The following is an 18542-nucleotide window of genomic DNA, read 5'->3' on the forward strand; positions in this document are numbered from 1 at the left end:
GTGCTCGGCGTCGCGCTTCTCGTCCTCGGCGTTCATGGTCATGAAGCGCAGCACCACGAGGTTGAGGAAGGCGCCGATGACCGTGAGGCCCGTGAGGATGTACACGAAGCTGAAGGCCACGTACTGCGGCTGCGTCTGCAGCGCCTGGTCCTTCTGCAGCGCCACGTAGTCGCCGAAGCCGATGGTGGTGAGCGTGATGAAGCAGTAGTAGTAGGCCTGGAAGAAGGTCCAGTGCTCGTAGTAGGAGAAGGCGGCGGCGCCGATGCAGAGCGTGCTGATGCACGAGAAGAAGCCGATGAGCACCATGTTGGCCATGGACACGTCGGCGCGCCGCATGCCCAGCCCCCTCTTGGCGCGGTGCAGCAGGTACTTCACGAAGGTGTTGATGCGCTCGCCCAGGCTCTGGAACATGACGAGCGTAAGTGGGATGCCCAGCAGCGCGTAGAACATGCAGAACACCTTGCCGCCGTCCGTGCTGGGCGCCGCGTGGCCATAGCCTGGGGGAGAGCAGGGAAGAGGAGAGAAGGCACGTGCTGTAGGGCTGCTCTTCCAGAAACCCTGCCCCCTTCCCCGAGATCTCTGCCCCCCACCCCCAACTTTGCAGGTTCGGGCCTCTCCTTCCAGCAGAAGAGAAGACGGCACGCCCTTATGGGCCCATCCTTGACCCTGTACACTGTGCCAGTTCCTTGCTGATGCTCTTGGTTGGCTCTGCAGGGTAGGTGGAAAGGAAGGAGGAAACAGGGAGGGTTAAGTGACTTTTCCAAGGTCACACCCTTTGGAAGTTGAGCAGGCTGCATTTGAACTAGAGTCTGTTTGGCTTCAAAGACCTAACTTTTCTAAATCTAGAGAAGGAACTGACACGTAGAGCTGTGGGAACTTCGTCTAGAGGCAGCAGGGATAGTGTGAAGGGTGCTGGCGGTCATTTGGGAGACCTGGGTTCTAGTTCTGTGGGCTTTGGACCTGTTCCTTGTCCTCCCTGGGCCTCAGTGTCCTTGATGGTATGGGTGGAGGTTGGACATCCCATGATTCAGTGTGGAGGGAGGGAAACTGAGGCATGGCTGGCTCGTTGATGACTCCTCTGCTGTAAGCCAAAGCTTATGAGGGGTAGTTGACAACTGGGGCCCTCCAGTCTCCCTGAGGCAGCTGGCCGACTGGTGTCAAGGGAGAAAGGGGACATTGCCTCTCTGCTAGCTAGGTGAATGATGCCCCGGGGTCTTCATCAGCCCCCCCATCTGGAGCCCTGGGGTCATCCTCTGTGCCTGGCCCTGAAGTAGGGCCTGTCCTTATGGAGAGGTGGCATTGCCCTTGTTAAAGCAGGGGCCCTGCCTGTCCTTCCAGGTGTTACTATCACCAGCCAGACAAACCCAACCCCTGTCTCCTCCACAATGCCCCCAGCCCTCACTGAGCCAGGAGCTGGACAGAGGCAAAGCCTCCCTCCGAGTCAACCATAAAATGGCCTTAAGTCAGGAAAAGACCCTGGACGGGAACTCAGAAGCCCTAGGCACAAGTTCTGGCCCTGTCACTAATGACTGTGTGATCTTGGGCAAATTACTCACCTTCTCTGAGTATGTTTCATCATTTGTAAAATGAGGTCTGCTGGTCCTGGACCTGCTTTTTTCACCGGGCTGTTAAGGTATTTATTACTTTTATTAATATGATTATTATTATAAAATAATGCTCATTGGCAGGATTTCCAATTTTTCCTTTTCTCTAAACTTTATAAAAAATGTAACCAAATGCTTCTTCTTCCAGGCAGCTGTCCAGGATTCCTCACTGGAAGTGATCTTCTCTGCTTTGAGTGGCACTGAGAATGTTCAGCTTTGAACTCCAGAGCCAGTATTACCACCATCCCTACTCTGTCCCGTAGGTCCCCCAACTACATATGTACAGCTAAACACTGGCTTGGGGTGGCAGGGTGGGCACTGCTATACCTTGTCATGCTTCTTGCAAGCTTCCCCTCCACACTGCCAGCCACGCCCGTGGAGTATGCCCAAAATATGTGGACGGCAAGGTAAGGTTCCATGTGCTTTGATGTCTGATCTGAATTCAGCTCCTGACTCTGCCATGGACTGTTTTTTGTTTTGTTTTATTTTTTGTTTTGTTTGTTTTGTTTTTAAAAACCTCTGTAAGCCTTAGTTTCCACATGTGTAAAATGGGACTACTAAGTACAACCTGCCTCACAGGGCTTTTCAGGAGAAATAAATGAGATAATGTGTATAATGCACTTAGCCTAGAGTCTGGTACATATCAAATGCTCGATAATGGCTCACGATGATTAGTAATGAATAAAGTGCCAGATTTTCCTCACATTTCCAGGCCGGGGGGCAGCTCAGTTCCAGTCAAGCTGGCATCTCTCTCAGGCCAAGGCCATTTGAATCTTAAACCTCAGGGAGACCTGGGGACAGCTGTTTGGAGCGTGTGAGGCTGTGGGATGCCCTTAGAATGGGCTCCCCTGCTCCCTACCAGGGCACCTAGCTGGTTGACTGTGTCACTCTGTGCCAGGGGCCTGGATAGTTGAGCTGTTGAGCTGCCATGGCTGGCCTGTCTGCGTCCCAGCAGGGTGAGAACAGATTGTGCCCGCCAGCTCGGCCACGGAAGCCAGACCACAACTCACCTCGACAGCTGGGCAGGCCCCGAGCCAGAGCTGCGTCTTATCCTGTCCTTCCCTGTCCCCTGGGGCCGGCACTGCACTGGGTATGGGGGAGGGCACAGCACTGTGGATGGGGCTGGACAGGGATTGGGTGGCATGGGCCCAGCCCCGGCTTGACCACATGCTGGCTGTGTGACCTTGAGCAAATCCATTCCCCTCTCTGGACCTCTTTTGCCTTTTCTGCACCCTGGGGTGGGGAGGTGTTGAGTTACAGCTGTTAATACCCAGCCTGGTTGCCCGGCATAGTGCCGTCGGGGGTAACGGAGAGACTGGAGGTGCAAATGCTTCAGAACCTGTGGGGTTTGTGATGAAGCAGTGGTGATGGGATCTCATAGGGAAAAGGCCACCTGAGAATGTGGACTGGGGGTAGGGCAGCCTCTGTAGGGTCAGCGAGAAGGACCCCCCCCCTTACTGCCACCACCACCTCGCCCTGCGCTCACTCAGAGGCTCTGACTTCTCTGGGACCCATCGTCCTTTAGGAAAACCCAGTGTCTGCTGGCCTGGCAGAACTCTGGCTGCCCACAAGGTCCCCCAGCTGCAGAGAGGCCCTGTCTGGTCTGAATAGCACCCATGACCTGGCACTTCTTCCCCTGCGCCTGTCCGCACATTGCAATTTCCCTGCCGCTGCTGACTCCAATCCCGAGTACCCTTGCGTTTTCCCCAGCTTCTAGCCAGAAGGGACAACTCCTTCCCCTGCCTGCCCCCTGGTGCTGTTCAAAGCAGTGGCACACCCAGGCTTACCCAAAGGCTCTTACTAAGCCGGAGCCTCGTGTCCCACTCTATCCACCGTCCTGTCCAGGGTGGCCCCAGCCCTGATGAGCCTCACGCTTGGGGTCAGATACCCTGCTTGGGCCCACCCTCCCTACCTACCACAGGCTGAGGCTTAAGGTCTTATCCTTCAGATACATTTTAAACTTTAATCCTGAAAAACTTCCACAAGGCCATTATTGTGACTATCTCTGTTTTATAGCTGAAAAAGGCTGGAGAGGCCTTGTGAGTTGGCCAAGGCCTCTAGGACTTTCTGACTCATCGCTCATTCCGATGCCTCAGAGCCAATTCATCACCCAGGAAGGGTGACCAGGATGGGAAACTGAGGCCCTGAGAGGAGAGCCTTCCCCTTGGAGCCTCGTCCTTGGGCACTGCCCTAAGCCGGGTGTGGCGCAAGCGGCGACCAGAGCACGATGACCGGGGAATCAGATGCTTCTGCAAGTACCTGGCCCAGGGTCAGCTTGCTCCCGTCCCTTCATCTGTTCTCTTGTCACTGGGTGAAAGGGCAAGGGAGCTGTGAGGACCTGCTGACGTGGGCGCCCAGCTGGGAGGGGTGCCAGCTGGGGTGGAGCCACTCCCGGGGGGCCCTGGAACTTCTGGGAAGTAACTGGGAGTTTGGCAAGGCCTGTCCGTCTGCCAGCAGGCCCGCCGCCTGCCTCGTCCTTGCCCACATCGGGCGTGGGTTTATGAGAGGGGGCAAAAGGTAGTCCCCACCTTCTCCTTGCTGTCCAGCTTCGCGAGTCTTTGGAAGAGGGGCTCCCTCGGTTCTTGTGTGTCACTGATGCACACGGAAGTTGCGCTCTGGGGCTGATTCCCGGAGGACCTTCCCTCCCAGGACCTGATGGACAGACCAGCCAGAACTCATGGCCCGACCAGGAGACTGTAGCCATTGCCTCTCAGAGCCCTGGCCGGGGATGTCACTGCCCTCTCATCTCCCAGCCACCCTTCCTGAATCCACCAGACTTATGGGTTCTCAGAGCCAGGAAAGCGCTTATGACCCAGTCCTTCTGTTGTACAGATGAGGAAATAGAGTCCCAGAGAAGGAAAGTGAGCTGCTCAAGGTCACACAGCCAGTGAATGGCAGAGCCAGGACTACACCCCAGGGTCCTCAGTTCCAAACTCAATGCTCTGTCCTCTGCCCTGTGGCTCAGTGTGACCAAGGTTGACTTGTTCAATCAGCAAGGGCCCAGTAGCCCCCACTTGTGAGCAACTTAGCTAAGAGATGGCCCTGGAACCTGGCCAGAGGCATAGAATTCCCCTGAGGAAGCCAGGTGGCTGGACATATAAATTATGTGGTTGGACATAAATATTAATTATGGATATTTGGGGCAACAGGAAAAATGAGAGGTGGGACAAGGAGCCCTGGGCCTCAGTTTCTCTGTTTTCCTCCTGATATCACCAAGGAGCTTAGAAACTGATCAAAGCTGTCTTCCTGGGAGGTACAGAAGGTTAGGGGTCTGCCCCCCACCCCGTTACTGGATTTTCTCTCTCGGTGGCCTATTTCCTTCTAGTTAAAGTACAAAGAGCCAGTCTGAACCCTTGGTGATAGCCTTGGCTAGACTGGGCTCAGCTGCCCATTCCCCACTGACTTCACGTGCCCCCCAGTTCTAAGTGCCTGACCTCCTACCCCTGGCCTAGCTGGCTACAAAGCCAGAACTCTGGCCACAGCCTTGGGTGGAGAAAAAAGCATGGGGCTACAGAGGCAGGAGATCTGGGGGTCTGACCTGGTCCTGGCCATAACCAGTTTTGTGTTTTGAGCAAGTTCCTTTTCCCTCCCTGGACCTCAGTCTTCCTCCTCTGTGACATGCAGGATAAGGCAAGATAAAAGTTCCCATAGTGTTCTCTGCTATGGATACCTTTTAGGACGTTTTTTCTATTAATCCACCCATTTATAGAGTCTAAATTTTGAAAGACGTTATTTATGAAGGACAAGCTGTTGATCTGAGCCGTGGAGCTGCTGCATAAAACAGAACGGGCACTGGACAGGTAACGGTGAAAGCCAGAATTCATTTTCCCCCCATCAGAATGAATTAAGAGCATCCCTGCCGATCAGAACTTCTGATTAGCATGGGCTAACTGATTCTAGAGACTGAATTAAGTTATTGTTACTCTTGTGAAATACTGAAAATAGATTTTTTCTAATTTCTACAGGGGATCTCAGCAGTTTAGTGACACACGTGACTGCCCAGAGCCTGCAGCCAAACAGCGTTCACCTTTGGCCGAGTAACTCATCTTCTAGGGCCTCGGTCTCCTCATCTGTAAGCTGGGAATCATGATACACGGACCTTATAGAGTTGCTGTGGGCATTTTGAGGCGCTGGCAGACTTAAGATGCTTAGGGCATTGGCATCAATGAATATTAATTATAAGTGTGAATAGTACGGGGGAACATCAAGATTAGATGGTCTTTCAAGTTCCTTTCTGCACCGGCAGTCTGATTTCGTGTTTCCCAAAGTTAATTTCCTGAAACACCAGTTCCACAGACTGCTCGTAACTATTGGATGAGAAGAGGGTTGCTTGGTACGATTCAATGGGAGGAGTGCTGGACTTCACAGGCTTTGTCATCACTGGATTTAAGTGTAGACTTTATCAGAGCCACACACGGGTTAGGATACGAGGCTGGTCAAAGTTGGGGAAATGTGCTAATTTATTTGAATTCTGAGCGCTTTCCTGACAGTGTGTGTTGCTGGACAAGTGTCCCTGGAACCCTGTTTGGGAAATGCTTGTCTGTAGCATCAAGAACTCAACGGTCTTCTCTCTAGGGCTTTGACTTTGAGGTTCTCAGGTGTCCCATCCCTGGTTGGCCCGGGCCTTCTGTAGATTAGAAACACGCAGCCCTTGGCAATGCCTGGCTGCATCCTGTTTCCTGGTTCCCTGTAGACCCAGTTATCTAATGTAAATATGGGCACCAGCCAGGCTCATGTTTGCCCTGAGGGAAGATGGATCAGACCTGTGGCCTGAGGCACCCAAAGGCTGTGAACTCTGGGCCAAGCCGGGCTGGAGCAGAGGTGAACGCGGGTGGGGGGGGGGCTGACCTTGGAACTGCCTGGGCCACAGGCGGCAGCCAGAGAGAAGCGGGGGCTTGAGGGAGACACAGGCAGCTCCAGGGGACGAGCTGCAAGACACAGCTGCCTGCAGAGGGTAGCCGGGCTGTCCTGCGGGGCCTGCAGAGGGCAGTCAGGCCTGAACCCTTGGGTCTCCTCGGAAAGGCCCCCTGAGCAGCCCCGCCTCCTCAGGGGCCTGAGGCGCAGACAGGGAGCCTCCCCCTGGGTCTGGAGATAGCAGCAGTGTGGAGCCAGGAAGTGGGGCAGGAGCGCTCGCAGGAGTCTAATTGGTGTGTTAAAGGAGATGAGGCGGAAGGAAGCTGGCAGGAGTGCCCAGGCCCTTGGAAGGAGGGATGAGGCTGCCAGGCTTGAGGGAGACGGTGAGGAGAATGCAGGCCTTCTCCTCCAGCCTTCCGGTCCAGCTCCGACAACACCTTTCCCAGAACCCTCTGGAATCTTCCCCAGTGCTGGAGGCTCTGCTCGCCCTGCCTGGCTGCAGGCCCGCCTTTCTGCTCTCAGGTCTAAAGAGGAGCTCTGCAGGGCTCTGAGCTCCCAAGGGGCCGGCAATTCCCCTCAGTGTCCCGCTAAAGGGCTGGTGGGAACCGCTGCTCGGAAAATGCCAATCAACCCAGAAGGCTTCAAAGACTGGGGTGCAGAGTTTGGGAGAGGAGCCCCTCCTGGACACCCAGCAGGGGGAGGGGAGGTGTCCTTGGCAGGAAGGCCTTTAGTGACTCATACCACCTGTCCTTCCTGTGGCCCCAGACCCCTGCAAAATGAGGTCAGCTTCAGGGCTCCAGAAGGAATACCCCAGCCCTAGGCCTGGCCAAGGCCTGAGCGAGGCCTGGGAAACCACCAGGGCCTCATGGACCTGGGTTGGGGGGAGGGACCAGTGTGCAGAAGTGGGTCTGGAGTTTGTCCCCTCCAGGCTAGAGCACAGCACCCTCCCTCCCTCCATCCTGTCTTTCCAAGGCCTCTTTCCTGTCTTCCCAGCTCCTCTTTCGGCTCTTCTCCCCATTCCCCACTAGCAGGTGCTCTCCCTACCCCTGCTTTCCCACCACACTTGGCACGTGGAGGCCCACTGCTCTCTCCTCAATCCCTTTTAGTCTACCCCATCCATGGGATCCCCATGGCTACGATTCAGGGTCCTCTGGAGTAGAACAGCCCCTACCACTCCCATCCCCCACGCTCCCCAGGCCCACGTGGGATTAGGGGGAGCTAGGGGGGAGGGTGCTGGTGTCATGGAAAATCCCTGCGGCAGCCAAGGTCAGTGTTTGCAGACACAGCCTGGCCTGGAGCCAGGCCTGCCTCCCTGGCCAGCTCCCTCCGGCCTATCCCAGAGGCTGGCTTTGCACAGCGGCCCTTGGAGGCACCCCAGGGCTGTGCTGGGTGCCTGGGGCTGCAGGGCCAATCCGTCCTGGAGGGTGAGAGACTTAGTAGTTCGACCCACTCATTTTATAGATGAGCAGACTGAGGCTCAGAGAGGGACAGAGACCGGACGTTGAGTCACCAACAGAGCCAGGACTGGCATCCGGGGCCCTCTGTCTCAGTCAGTTCATCCTAACATCCACCCAGAACATCCTAAAATCCCTTCTGGTGGACCAAGGAATAGCGAAGGCTGTTGTCAGACTCCATTAAGTCGGGCTAGCTTGAAACTGGGCTAGACCTGAGGTTGGCGATGGGGCAGGGTGGGTAGACCCAGATGATCAAATCATGATCCTTGACCTCAAAACGTGAATCAGATGAAACATCTCAGTGGAAGCACTTTGGAAGCTTCAATGTCCTGTACAGAGAAGAGGCTATTACTACACACATTGTTCAAGTGCATGGCCTCAGTGGGAATTATCTTAGGAAGAATTTAAGACGGGGGCTGAAGGAGAGCTAGAGGTGGAGAACGTGGGTTGGGCTATCAGGAGGGGCTTCCTGGAGGAGGCGGCCTTGGCCCTGCGCTCTGAAGGAGGGATGGGGAATGCAGGGTTCTGACAGAGGGGAGCTGCTGAAGCAAGGACACAATGCAAGAAGACACACGGCACAGTAGGGGCAGAGAAAATATATCTGTCTGAGGCTAGTGGGCATTCTCACAAAGGGGTGGGGGAAGGGGCCCGACAGACTCTCAGGAAGGCAGCTTCATGATACCCATCAAGAACCTTAGAAATGTGTCTGCCCAGTGACCTTGCAATGCCACTTCTAGGAATGTCTGCTGGGAAAATAACCAGAGATTGGAACAAAGATTTATGAACAAGGATGTGTTTATAATAAAGCAGCATTTTCATTGTGAAAAATTGTAAACAGTGCAAATGTTCACCAATAGGGTTTGGTTAAACATATTAAGGTATATTTATGGGGGGGAATATTGTGCAGCCACTAAATATACTCTTAGGAGTCTCTTAATTACATCGAAACCCACCGTAGAATGTTAAATAAAAATGGCAAGATACAACACTGTATGTGTAACGGGCTGCCGTCCTAAATGTATGAATATAACAAACGTGTCTACACACACGTCGAAAAAAAAGCCGGAAAGAAGCATACTAAAAAGCTCATAGAGTTTATCTTTGAATCATGGGCTCATGATTAATTTTCATTTGCTCTTATATATTGTATATTTTCTACAAAAATCTGTTACTTTTATAAGTAGATAGCAATGAATATTGTAAATCTAACAGCAACAAAAACTCTGGATTTCTCGGAGCAGACAAGCTCACTCGAGCAGAGTCGGGTCGGAAGGGGAGCAAGGGCTGAGTGTGAAGTGCTTTGAAAGGGTAGGCACAGGAATTCACATCTTCACCTGAAGGCAACGAGGAGCCCTTGAGACTCCAGAGTGGGGGAGGGACATGCCACAGAAGTGTCGAGATGGATTTTCCTCGCATCCCTGTTCAGGGGTGGCCGTGGGAGATGGGGGGCAGGAGGGTCCATCAGGAGGCCTGCAAACGGTCCCATTGTCAAGTCCTCAGGCCTAAACCGAATTCAGGGTCGGGGGGAGGGAAGAGGGGAGGGAGGAAAGAGTGGATACACAGTGTGTGGGATGTTCTTGCATTTGTGGCTTTAACTGTAAGCTTGGTGAGGGCAGGGATTTTGGTATCTTTTGTTCCTACTCTTTTCCCCACACCCAGGATAGTGCTTGGCACGTAGCTAGCATTTAATTACTCTCTGTGGAATGAGTCAGTTAAGGAAGGGAGGCATCAGCAATGGGCCTGAGAGGTGAAGGGGTTGGAGACAGGGAGGAGGAAGAGAGCCCTGAGGCCCGCAGCGGACAGGGTCACACAATAGGGCAGCAACCCTGCTTGTCCTCGGAAGCACACTGACCCGGGGCTTCTGGGCTCTATTAGAGGCCAGTCATTGCACCAGGTGGCCGTGGCCTAGGCCTGTAGCCTGTCTGCCTCCTTATGACCAATTGGCCAGGACATGTGTGAACCCAGAACTTCTAACAGATTGGATCTGGTGGGGTTTTAATTAAACGAATCCACCAGGGACAGTCTGGCACGGAGAAAGTAATTCTACAGCGCAATTTAAAGTGGACTTGGCCATCTCAGCAGATGGCTGGAGATGCCAGTCCGCCTCTGTGTGCTTCTTGAAAGGCTGTCTATGACTCTGGCATCTGGCTGGCCTGAGTCCTACACTTAACACGCTGTGGCTCTTTCTGTTTTGCCCATGGAAGAGAAGCAGGCGCACGTTGGCATCTCCTTGTTGGACTCCCCCAAAAGGGGCTGAACTGCTTCCAGCAAGAAACCCTATTGTGTCACGGGGGTAACTGTGGCCAGCCCAGGTGTTCCCTGTTGGCGGCACCATGTTCTTGGAGTTGAGCTTGTCCAGAGCCTGTCCAGAGCCTGTCCAGAGCCTGGCCACCTGAAATCTCACCCTTCAGGCAGTGCGACAGGGGGGCAGCATGGGTCCAGAGGGAAAAGATACATGGAATTAAAGAGCACCCAACCAGGAGTCAGAGGCCTGGCTCCCATCCCAGGTCTTGCTACTACCTTGCTGTAGAATGGGAGTTGGCAAACTTTCTTCTATAAAGGGCCAAAGAGTAAATATTTAAGATTTCCTGGTCTGTATGGCCTCTTGCAACTACTCAGCTCTGCCATGTTATCAAGACGGCAGCCGTAGACATTATGTAAATGAATGGGTGGGGTGTGGCTGTGTTCCAATAAAACTTTATTTATAAAAATAGGTGGTGGGCCAAGTTTGTTTTACGGACCCTTGTTTGTGGAGTCTGCTGTAGGGCCTTTGTGAAGGCTTGCCCGCGTCCTGAGCCTCAGTTTTCTCACCTATCAAAGGGAAAGTTAGAGTAGGAGGGTATTTCTTCTCTGACCAGGTGGTACTTTAGGGTTTAACCAGTTACTAGCTCCCCTTGTCCCATGCACCGTGCAGAGGCCCGGAGGAGAGAGGTGAGTTTTGAGCAAGGTCTGGAGCCCAAACCTGCATGTGAAATTGGTGTCCCCAGCTCTTTGGAGGCCACCGCTGCATTTCCACATGGATGAACACTGCTTACGCTTTTGTCCTTCCTGATGGACTTCTACTCCTCCATCAAAGCCCATCTCAGAAGTCACCCCCCCAGGGAAGCCTTCCCTGATCCTACCTGCCTAAACGAATCAGTACTCCTGGAGCCCTTCACTCATCACTCGCCATGCCTCAAACATTCATTCATTCAACCAGCAGACTTTTTGAGTCCTTAATACGCGCGGAGGTCTAAGTTCTAGAATAAGAATATTTTCTGTTTAAAGGCAGCTCTCTTTCCACTGCCCCATGCTGTCTCTCCCCAGACTCTTCCACGGGCATGAGAGAGTCAGAAGACCTGGTCTCTGGTTCCAGCTGTGCCACTGGGTGATCACGGGCAAGATCCTGCCCTTTTCTCGGCCTGGCGGCTCTCCTAGGAGAAACGAAGAGGCCGCGGTGTTCTCGAGGCCCTGTGACATTCTAGAATTCTGGGCCTCTAGAGGGGCCATGCACCCTGCCCCACAGCACCGTTGGGTCCCCAGAACAATGGCACTGAGCCTTTGGGTGCATATCAGCTGCACAGCTGCTGGGGCCCGCGTGTCCGCAGAGCTGTCCCAGCCGGCCCTGAGCAGATGCTGGGGATCCTGTGAGGACCTTTGTGCTGTCCTGGGAGGGGGCTGGGGCTCAGCAGTGCTCTGAATAACACCCCCCAGCTGAGGCAGAGGGACAGCCGAAGTTGACTCTTGGGGCACCAAATCGTGCCCCTCCCCAACCTCCTGGCGCAGGAGGCCACATGGAGTCCAGGAGCAGACGGACATGGGTCCCGTCTGGGTGTCCCAGGGCCAAGATGGGACAGGGCTTTCAGGGAGTCTTTTTGGTCCCCAGGTTCCCCCTACTGACTGCCGAGCCCTGAGGGACCCCTAACGGCACCCCTATCTAGCCAAGGAGACCAGTCTCCTGGGGCCTCGAGTCTTGGCCTCTTTTTGCTTTGGTGGCTGCTTCTCTGTTTTTTCTTCCTTCTCCTTTCCTTTTTCTCTCCTCCCCCTCCTCCTTTTCTCATTTTGTCCTCTCAGCCTCCCTCTGGGCTCTGAGGGTAGTGGTGATGTCTTGTACTTCTTGGGCGCTCAGTGACTGGCACGCAGTAGCTGAGAATACTGGCCGTGGGGCCGTAGTAACGTCGTGGTGGGTAGTGACAGTAGCAAATACTGAGCATTTGTGTGCCAGGCACCGTACCAAGGGCTTTTTGCATATCATTTAATTTAATCTTCACAAAAACTTCTTGAGAGCGGTATGACCTCCATTTTACAGGTGAGAAAACGGAGGCACAGAAAGTTCAGAAACTCATTTAAGATCACACAGCTGACGAGTCGCCGAGTCAGGGTACACATTCAGGCCTGTCGCCGTGCACAGCCTAGCCAGCGTTAGCTGACTAGATGCTGCATTCTGGAAGGCAGGTGCCCGGGTTTTCCAGCCGAGGAGACTGAGCCGAGTGGCTGGGTGACTTGGACAAGGCCACACAGGCATATGGGAGAGCCAGGCCTTGCTGCTCTCTTTCTTCTGCGTCTCTGTGGCTTCCAGGCCTTCTGGACTGGGGTCAAAGCAGGTGCCCTCTCCAGCTACCATTCCTCCTCCTCCCCATCCAGGCCCTTCTCCCAAGAAGATGGACCTCGGCCTGCCACAAAAGACGCCCTTCCCGGCCTGAGCCAGATGGCAGGAGGCCGTGGGGCGCTCAGAGTCATCGCGGGAAAAGGGGGCAGAGCACCTGCAGAGGCTGAATGGGCAGTAGGGGACCCAGAAAGGCTGCAGCACCTGGCTGGTCTCAAGAATATCAGCTGGAAAATCAGCGAGGCAAAGATGGCTTCATTCCCTCTTAGCTCGTCTTAATTAATCAATAGAGCAAACATTTCTTAAGCACCTCCTCCTTTGCACCAGGCACTCCGCTAGGAGCCCGGAGAGGACACAGGGAGGAGAATGGCTTGGTCTTGCCCTCTGGGAACAGAAGCAAGCGAGGGGCAGCTGAGAGAAGACTGTCCCTTAAGTACAGACTTTCCCTAGGATGTACTGAGTCTATGCCAGAAGCACCATTCAGCGACAGGGGGACCGTGGGCACCCAGAAACCAGAAGGGAGTTGGAAAGCATAGCAATCTTGCCAACGCTCCCGTGGCTGGGAACGTGGCATGTTCTGTTCCCTAAGGCCTCCGGAGATGTCCCTGGATACCTGGGAGCATTGTTCAGGGCGGGCCTGAACACCCAGCTGGTGCCTGGGCTGCTCCGCCCTCCTTGTCACTAGAAACTGGGCCCAGATCACTGTCAGAGGCCATACTCTCCCTTTCGCCCCCTTCCTTCTCCTGGTCCTCCTCCTCCCCCACTTCTGTCTTCTTCCTCTTCTCCTTCTCCTCCTCCTGCTTCTGCCATTTACTATTTTATTTAAGTAAACTTTTAATTTTAGAACAATTCTCGATTTACAGAATTATTGTGAAGACTTCCCTTCCTTCTTCGACATTCACCGCCTCCCCTATGCTGATGCGAAGCTGGCTGCTGTGTTCCCGCACCCCTCTCCCCTGCCTTCTCCCTCCCCGGAGCCTTCTGAGGAGACTTCCTCCGGCTCTGGCCCAAGAGCATCCCCTTCTCTCAGCTCCCTGCACAGCATCCGTCTCTGCCACTCACTCGCCTCTCTTGGCAGACGCTGCCTGGCATATTTACCCACCTCCTATCGCACAGTGGTGCCTCCGTGCACGACGTCTGCTCGCGTGAAAGCAGGGAGGGGACCGGCTGGCCTGGGGGCTGCTAGACACTGGACCAGGTTTCTACGAGGCAGTCAGGGCCCAGGCTTGGCCCCCTGGGTGGAGAATTGCCCCCTGCCCCCCCCCCCGGCCGTGTGGCTGGCTATGGGGTGGCAGGTGGGAACGGGGAGAGGATGGAGTATGAGAGGAAGAGTGGGGAGAGCAAGGGAGGGCATTCCCAGGCCAGAGCAGAGCCTGTGCTTCGTCTGCTCTGACTGCCCCGCTGCTAAGGGCGACAGTGTCAGGTGCCCCAGCGCCCTCGCGTTAATGATCTCCAGTCTTCACCATGACCTTCAAGGTAGGCATTACTAGCTCCATTTGGAGGAGGAAACCGAGCCTCAGGGAGGCTAAAGAGGACATGCCCTAAGTCATACTGATAAAAGCCGGCAAAGCTATGGTTCAACATAGATCTTCGGGCTTTCAGAGTCCAGGCACTGTCAGGTGTCCCTGGGACCATGCACTTGTTTGAGAGAGTGTGGAAAAAGGGTCCAATGGGCCATCATCCTAAGATCACTGTAAGCTCTTCAGGGCAGGACAGTGGTTGTTCAAACCGTGTGAGGAGGGAAATGGTGTCCCTCCAAAGGCTGGTCCTTTCTGTCCCAGGGAGCAGCCCTCTGGAAGTCTCTGTAGATGGCTAGGATGCTTCAGAATGGCCCTGAGCCAGAAAGGGCAGGAGGTGAGGAGGGGGCAGCTGGAGGGCAAAGGGACAGGGCCCTGAGGGAGGCTGTTTTTGGTGGACGTGGCTGGAGTGTCTGCCCCCTTCCTGGAGCAACTCTAGTCGAGGGCCTAGGCAGCCCCTTTCTACCATGTGACCTCAGCCTAGGCCACAGTGGGTTGGACTTTGTGGTGGCCTCCAATCCAAGAGGACGCAAGCCATCTGCTGGGCTGAGCCATTCAGGTCTGAGGGGCCGATCAGCTTTGGGAGCTGAGCTGCAGGGTTATAGGGTCGGGCTCTAGGTGGGACCACTGTGAACTGAAGTCACACGTGAGGCAGAGTTGCAGGGGAAGAGAAGAGTGACCGGGCGCAGCAGAGACAGGGTGGTATCGCCCAAGAGAGCGGGAGGGAGAGGCCTGGGCTTCTGATTACTGGCGTTCACACTGGCTAAGTGCTGCTGTTCCCTTTCACTTGCACTGGCCCGAAGGGGCCCCTCCAGCTGCTACTCACAGGGGGGCTAGGCGCCCAAGCACTGAACAGGGTGTGGGCCCTTCGAGTTGCATGGCACCACAGAAGGGCCATGGCTGGGGTTCAGGAGACCCACCTGGGCACAGCACTCTACAGAGCTGAGGAACATTCCCGTAGGCAGGGGCGGTCTGCATTCAGCAACTGGGGACAGTGAAGTCTGGGAAAGTGGGTGTCCCCCGCAAGGTTATAGCTCCAGAGCTGGACCTGAGAGCCAGGTCCCCTGATTCCAGCCCTGCTGCCTCTCCCACAGCTCACACTGCGTCTCTGATCCCCTCTCCTGCTAGGTAGCTAGGTGGCCTGGGGTTGAGAGACACAGTGTGGAAAGTGTCTAGTGCAAGGCCTGGCACGTGGAGAGTCTCGGGAAGTAGGAGCTGTTATTAATGTTATTACTTTTTTAAGCACAGCTCTGAGCTGCCACCCACCACTCAGAAGCCTTCCCTAGTTCCCCAAATATACACAACACAGTCTGGGGTGTCCTGGTCCGGCACGTAGACTGGCCAACCTTACCCCCTACCTGGCCTGCTCTCCTCTCACTCCCCCAACACTTCCGGTCCCCTCTCTTGCTAGGGTTCCCGCATCCTTCCCACACCCCACCTCTGAGCCCTTCCTCATGTTGCCTGGGATTCCCTCCCTCATCTCTCCCAGCCCCCCAGGGACAGCTCCGCCTCCTTGGGCCCACCTTCCCCTGTCCCTCAGCTGGAAAAATAGTGCCTTTTTCTGCCCTCGCCACTCCCTGCCAGGAGGCAGGCTTTTGTGTGGAGAGGGGTCTCTCTCCACTGGCCCTCCTTGCCCAGTGTCCCCAGTGCATTCCCAGCAGATGCAGGAAGCCGGTCTTGATGGCTGGGTCGGGTTTGGTGGGGAGGTCTTGGAGTGAGTGTGGCCCTGTGGGCCCTGTCTCCACCACCTGCTTGTGCGCTCTCCTCCCTGGTCATGGCTAGTGGCCCAGACAGCTCTGGGCTGGCAGACAGCTCTGGGAACAGATGCCAGGAGATGTGAAGGAGGCTTTTCTTAGGCTCAGCGCTCTCCCCAGGGCTCAGGAGCTCAGATGGTGCAGGTTGGCATAGTGCCCAGGAGCAGAGGGACTCCAGGCAACAGGGACTTCAGCCTGGAGCCAGCTGCTGGGACCTTCTCTTCCTCCGAGCCCGCCTGCAGATGTGGTGTCCCCACCCCCACTCATCACACAAGCCTGTGTGCCCGTGTGCACCTACAAACACATGTGCCTACACCCTTGCTCCAACACCCCACAGGTCCCCGCAGTAGCCTCTTGGCACAATTCCATCCACCATCCGGGGCCCAGAACGCAAGAACCAGATGGGCTTCAGGCGGACAGGGGAGCAGAAGAGTCTGCACCCCATAGAGGAAGAGGGAACCCCTCACAGGACCTGGCCGCTGGGCCCTGCTGTTCCTTCAAGTCATTAAGGATTTAAAGAAGTCCCCAAATCCAGCCCCTCCCCCACCAAAACAGACTCTTCTCAGAGGCTAAGATTCCATCACTCTCCATGGAAACACATTTCACCGAACCCTACGCCCTGTCGGAAACACTCCTCAGGCAAAATGAAATGACCAAGGCTCAGGCCCTTCCCTTTCATACTATGGTCCTCCTTGGAGACAGCCAGCAGCTGTCCCCATCCTTGGGGACACTGCCCTTCACACAGAGACATGGAGGCAGGCGCTCAGCCCCCAGCCTGCCTCCCGCTGCCTGACTCACCCCAGGCTTGCCACCTCTCTTCCGACCTCTGATTTCCCAGCCTTTTCAATTAGCTCTGCCACTCCGCCACTTTCCAAGCCCTTCGTCCTCGCCCTTTGCTGTTCTGTTCGCAGCGCAGAGTCGGGGATAATAGGACAATGACTTCATGGCTTCTATGGCCTATAGAGGCTGCCTATTTATGCACTGGTGTCCTGCGTGTGCTTTTTATGGTGCCAAGAGCTCCAAGCTGGGCAGCGTCCCCAGGACCCAGGCGGTCTCCCCAGCTGCTGCTTACCGTTCTGCTGTGCCTCCCCTCCCCACCCCACCCCAAAGTGGAGTCTGGGCGAGCTAGCTTTCTCTGCACTTGACTTTATTCAAATGATTAAATGCCTCTGTCACTGCTCCCTCCTCCCGAATTCAAAACAATACCAGCTGACTTTTATATAGTGCTTACTACGTGCCACATTGCTCTAAGCGAGCTATACATGTTCCTCTTTTAATCCTCCAACAACCCTATTTGGTAGGTACTATTATTATCCCCATTTAAAGATGCAGGAGCTGAGCCACAGCGAGGTTAAATGACTTGCTCAAGGTCATACAGCTAGAACATGGCCGAGTGAGGCCCTTCCCATACTGCTTCTCCTGGTTTTTTTTTTTTCTCCCTTCCCACTTCCACTCAGAAGAGGACAGACCCCCCTCCCAAGGCTCACCCCCTAACTGCACTCTGCTCCAGCCCTGGGCTTTTTCTCCTGGCTTTGCTTCTGGACGCACACCCTCCCCCCTGCCCCCATCGGGCAGTATTTTCAAACTGTCCTCTGCCAGTGTCTCACTATCGGCCTCAAGGTTTTTCAAAAAGAGAAGGGAGGGAGAAAGGCCCACCATGCTCTTTCCTCGGTCTTACTCCCCACACCACCCCAAGAATTGTTTCCCCTCTCACCCCTCAGTCTGCCCTCACTTCACCAAGACTACGCTTGCTGAAAACCTCAGGAATTTCTTAAGTACCAGACCCAATGAGGCAGGCTGTGTTAGCTACACGGCCCTCTAGGACAAATTAGAAAAAAAAAAATGGGCCCCTCTGGGTAGATGCAGCCTCTGGGAGTGCATAGCTTGGTAAGCAGGCTGAACTTCAGCCTCCCAACCCATCAGCTGGATTCTTTGGGACAGTGCACAACCTGAACAACCACACAGGGTGGTCTTGGATGTTAGCATCCTTATTGCCCTTCAAATTCTGGCCACACTCAGCTCTGATGGCCAGTCTTCCTCTGACTTCTTTCTGGATACTCCCCACTCCTGCTTCTGCTGGTTCTTTGCCGTCTCATCTGATGCACCCTGATTGTAAGAGTGGGCCAGGACTTTGCCTGAGCTGCTCTGATACTGGCCCCCAGGGAGGCTCCCAAGAATTTGCCTCCAACTCCACCCCACGCTCCACCTGGCTGAACCAAGACATCCAAGTCTGGTGGGAAAACCCGAAGGCATCAGTCTCCCCCATGTTGGCTCTCTCCCTACTGCCTGATTCCTGTCAGTGTCCTCATTCCTCAGTCAGCCAGACCGAACACCTTGTCTTCCTTTCCTCTTTTTCCCCCACACCTGGCCCAGTCCTGTCCTTTCCTTCTGTTCTGATGTGGTCCTGGCCCTCGCCCTTTCTAGTCTGGGCTTGGGCAGTGATTCCTGACCAGCTTCCAGTCCCTTCCCCTAACCTTTCCCACACCAACTTCCAGATCATGCTCCACTCTGCTCTCTGCTCAAAAACCTGCTCTCTGCTCGAAATGTCACTCTTGTGCTCAAATACCTTCCGTGACTCCCCATTGCCTACAGGGAAAGAAGCCCAAACTTTCAACCTGCCTTTCCATGTCCTCTACCATATGTCATACCTCTCCAGGCTTAACTATTGCTCCGTAGCTGAAGAAAGCGTTTTGGAGCTAACTCTTGGAAGTGCTTTTCCAGAGCCGAGCTCTCTGGAAGGCTGCCAGGGTGGAGGTGGGGGGGGGGGAGTGGCT

At 54.8% G+C, this 18542-nt stretch overlaps 1 protein-coding gene and 1 long non-coding RNA gene across 2 annotated transcripts in view; one reads left to right on the forward strand and one right to left on the reverse strand.

Annotated features, from left to right (window-relative positions):
• The window catches only part of KCNK3 (potassium two pore domain channel subfamily K member 3), a 37856-nt gene that overhangs the window by 2479 nt on the left and 16835 nt on the right, over positions 1-18542 (reverse strand). Inside the window, 1 exon segment of the mRNA XM_034659777.1 lies at positions 5-497. Within this exon segment, the coding sequence (XP_034515668.1) occupies positions 5-497 (493 nt within the window).
• On the forward strand, positions 287-6022 carry LOC117802043. The gene is made up of 3 exons (XR_004625058.1): positions 287-418; positions 1753-2011; positions 5570-6022. It is a non-coding gene; the product is annotated as an uncharacterized LOC117802043 (long non-coding RNA).

This window comes from Ailuropoda melanoleuca, chromosome 4 (genome assembly GCF_002007445.2).
Source record: "Ailuropoda melanoleuca isolate Jingjing chromosome 4, ASM200744v2, whole genome shotgun sequence".
Classification (NCBI taxonomy): Eukaryota; Metazoa; Chordata; class Mammalia; order Carnivora; family Ursidae; genus Ailuropoda; species Ailuropoda melanoleuca.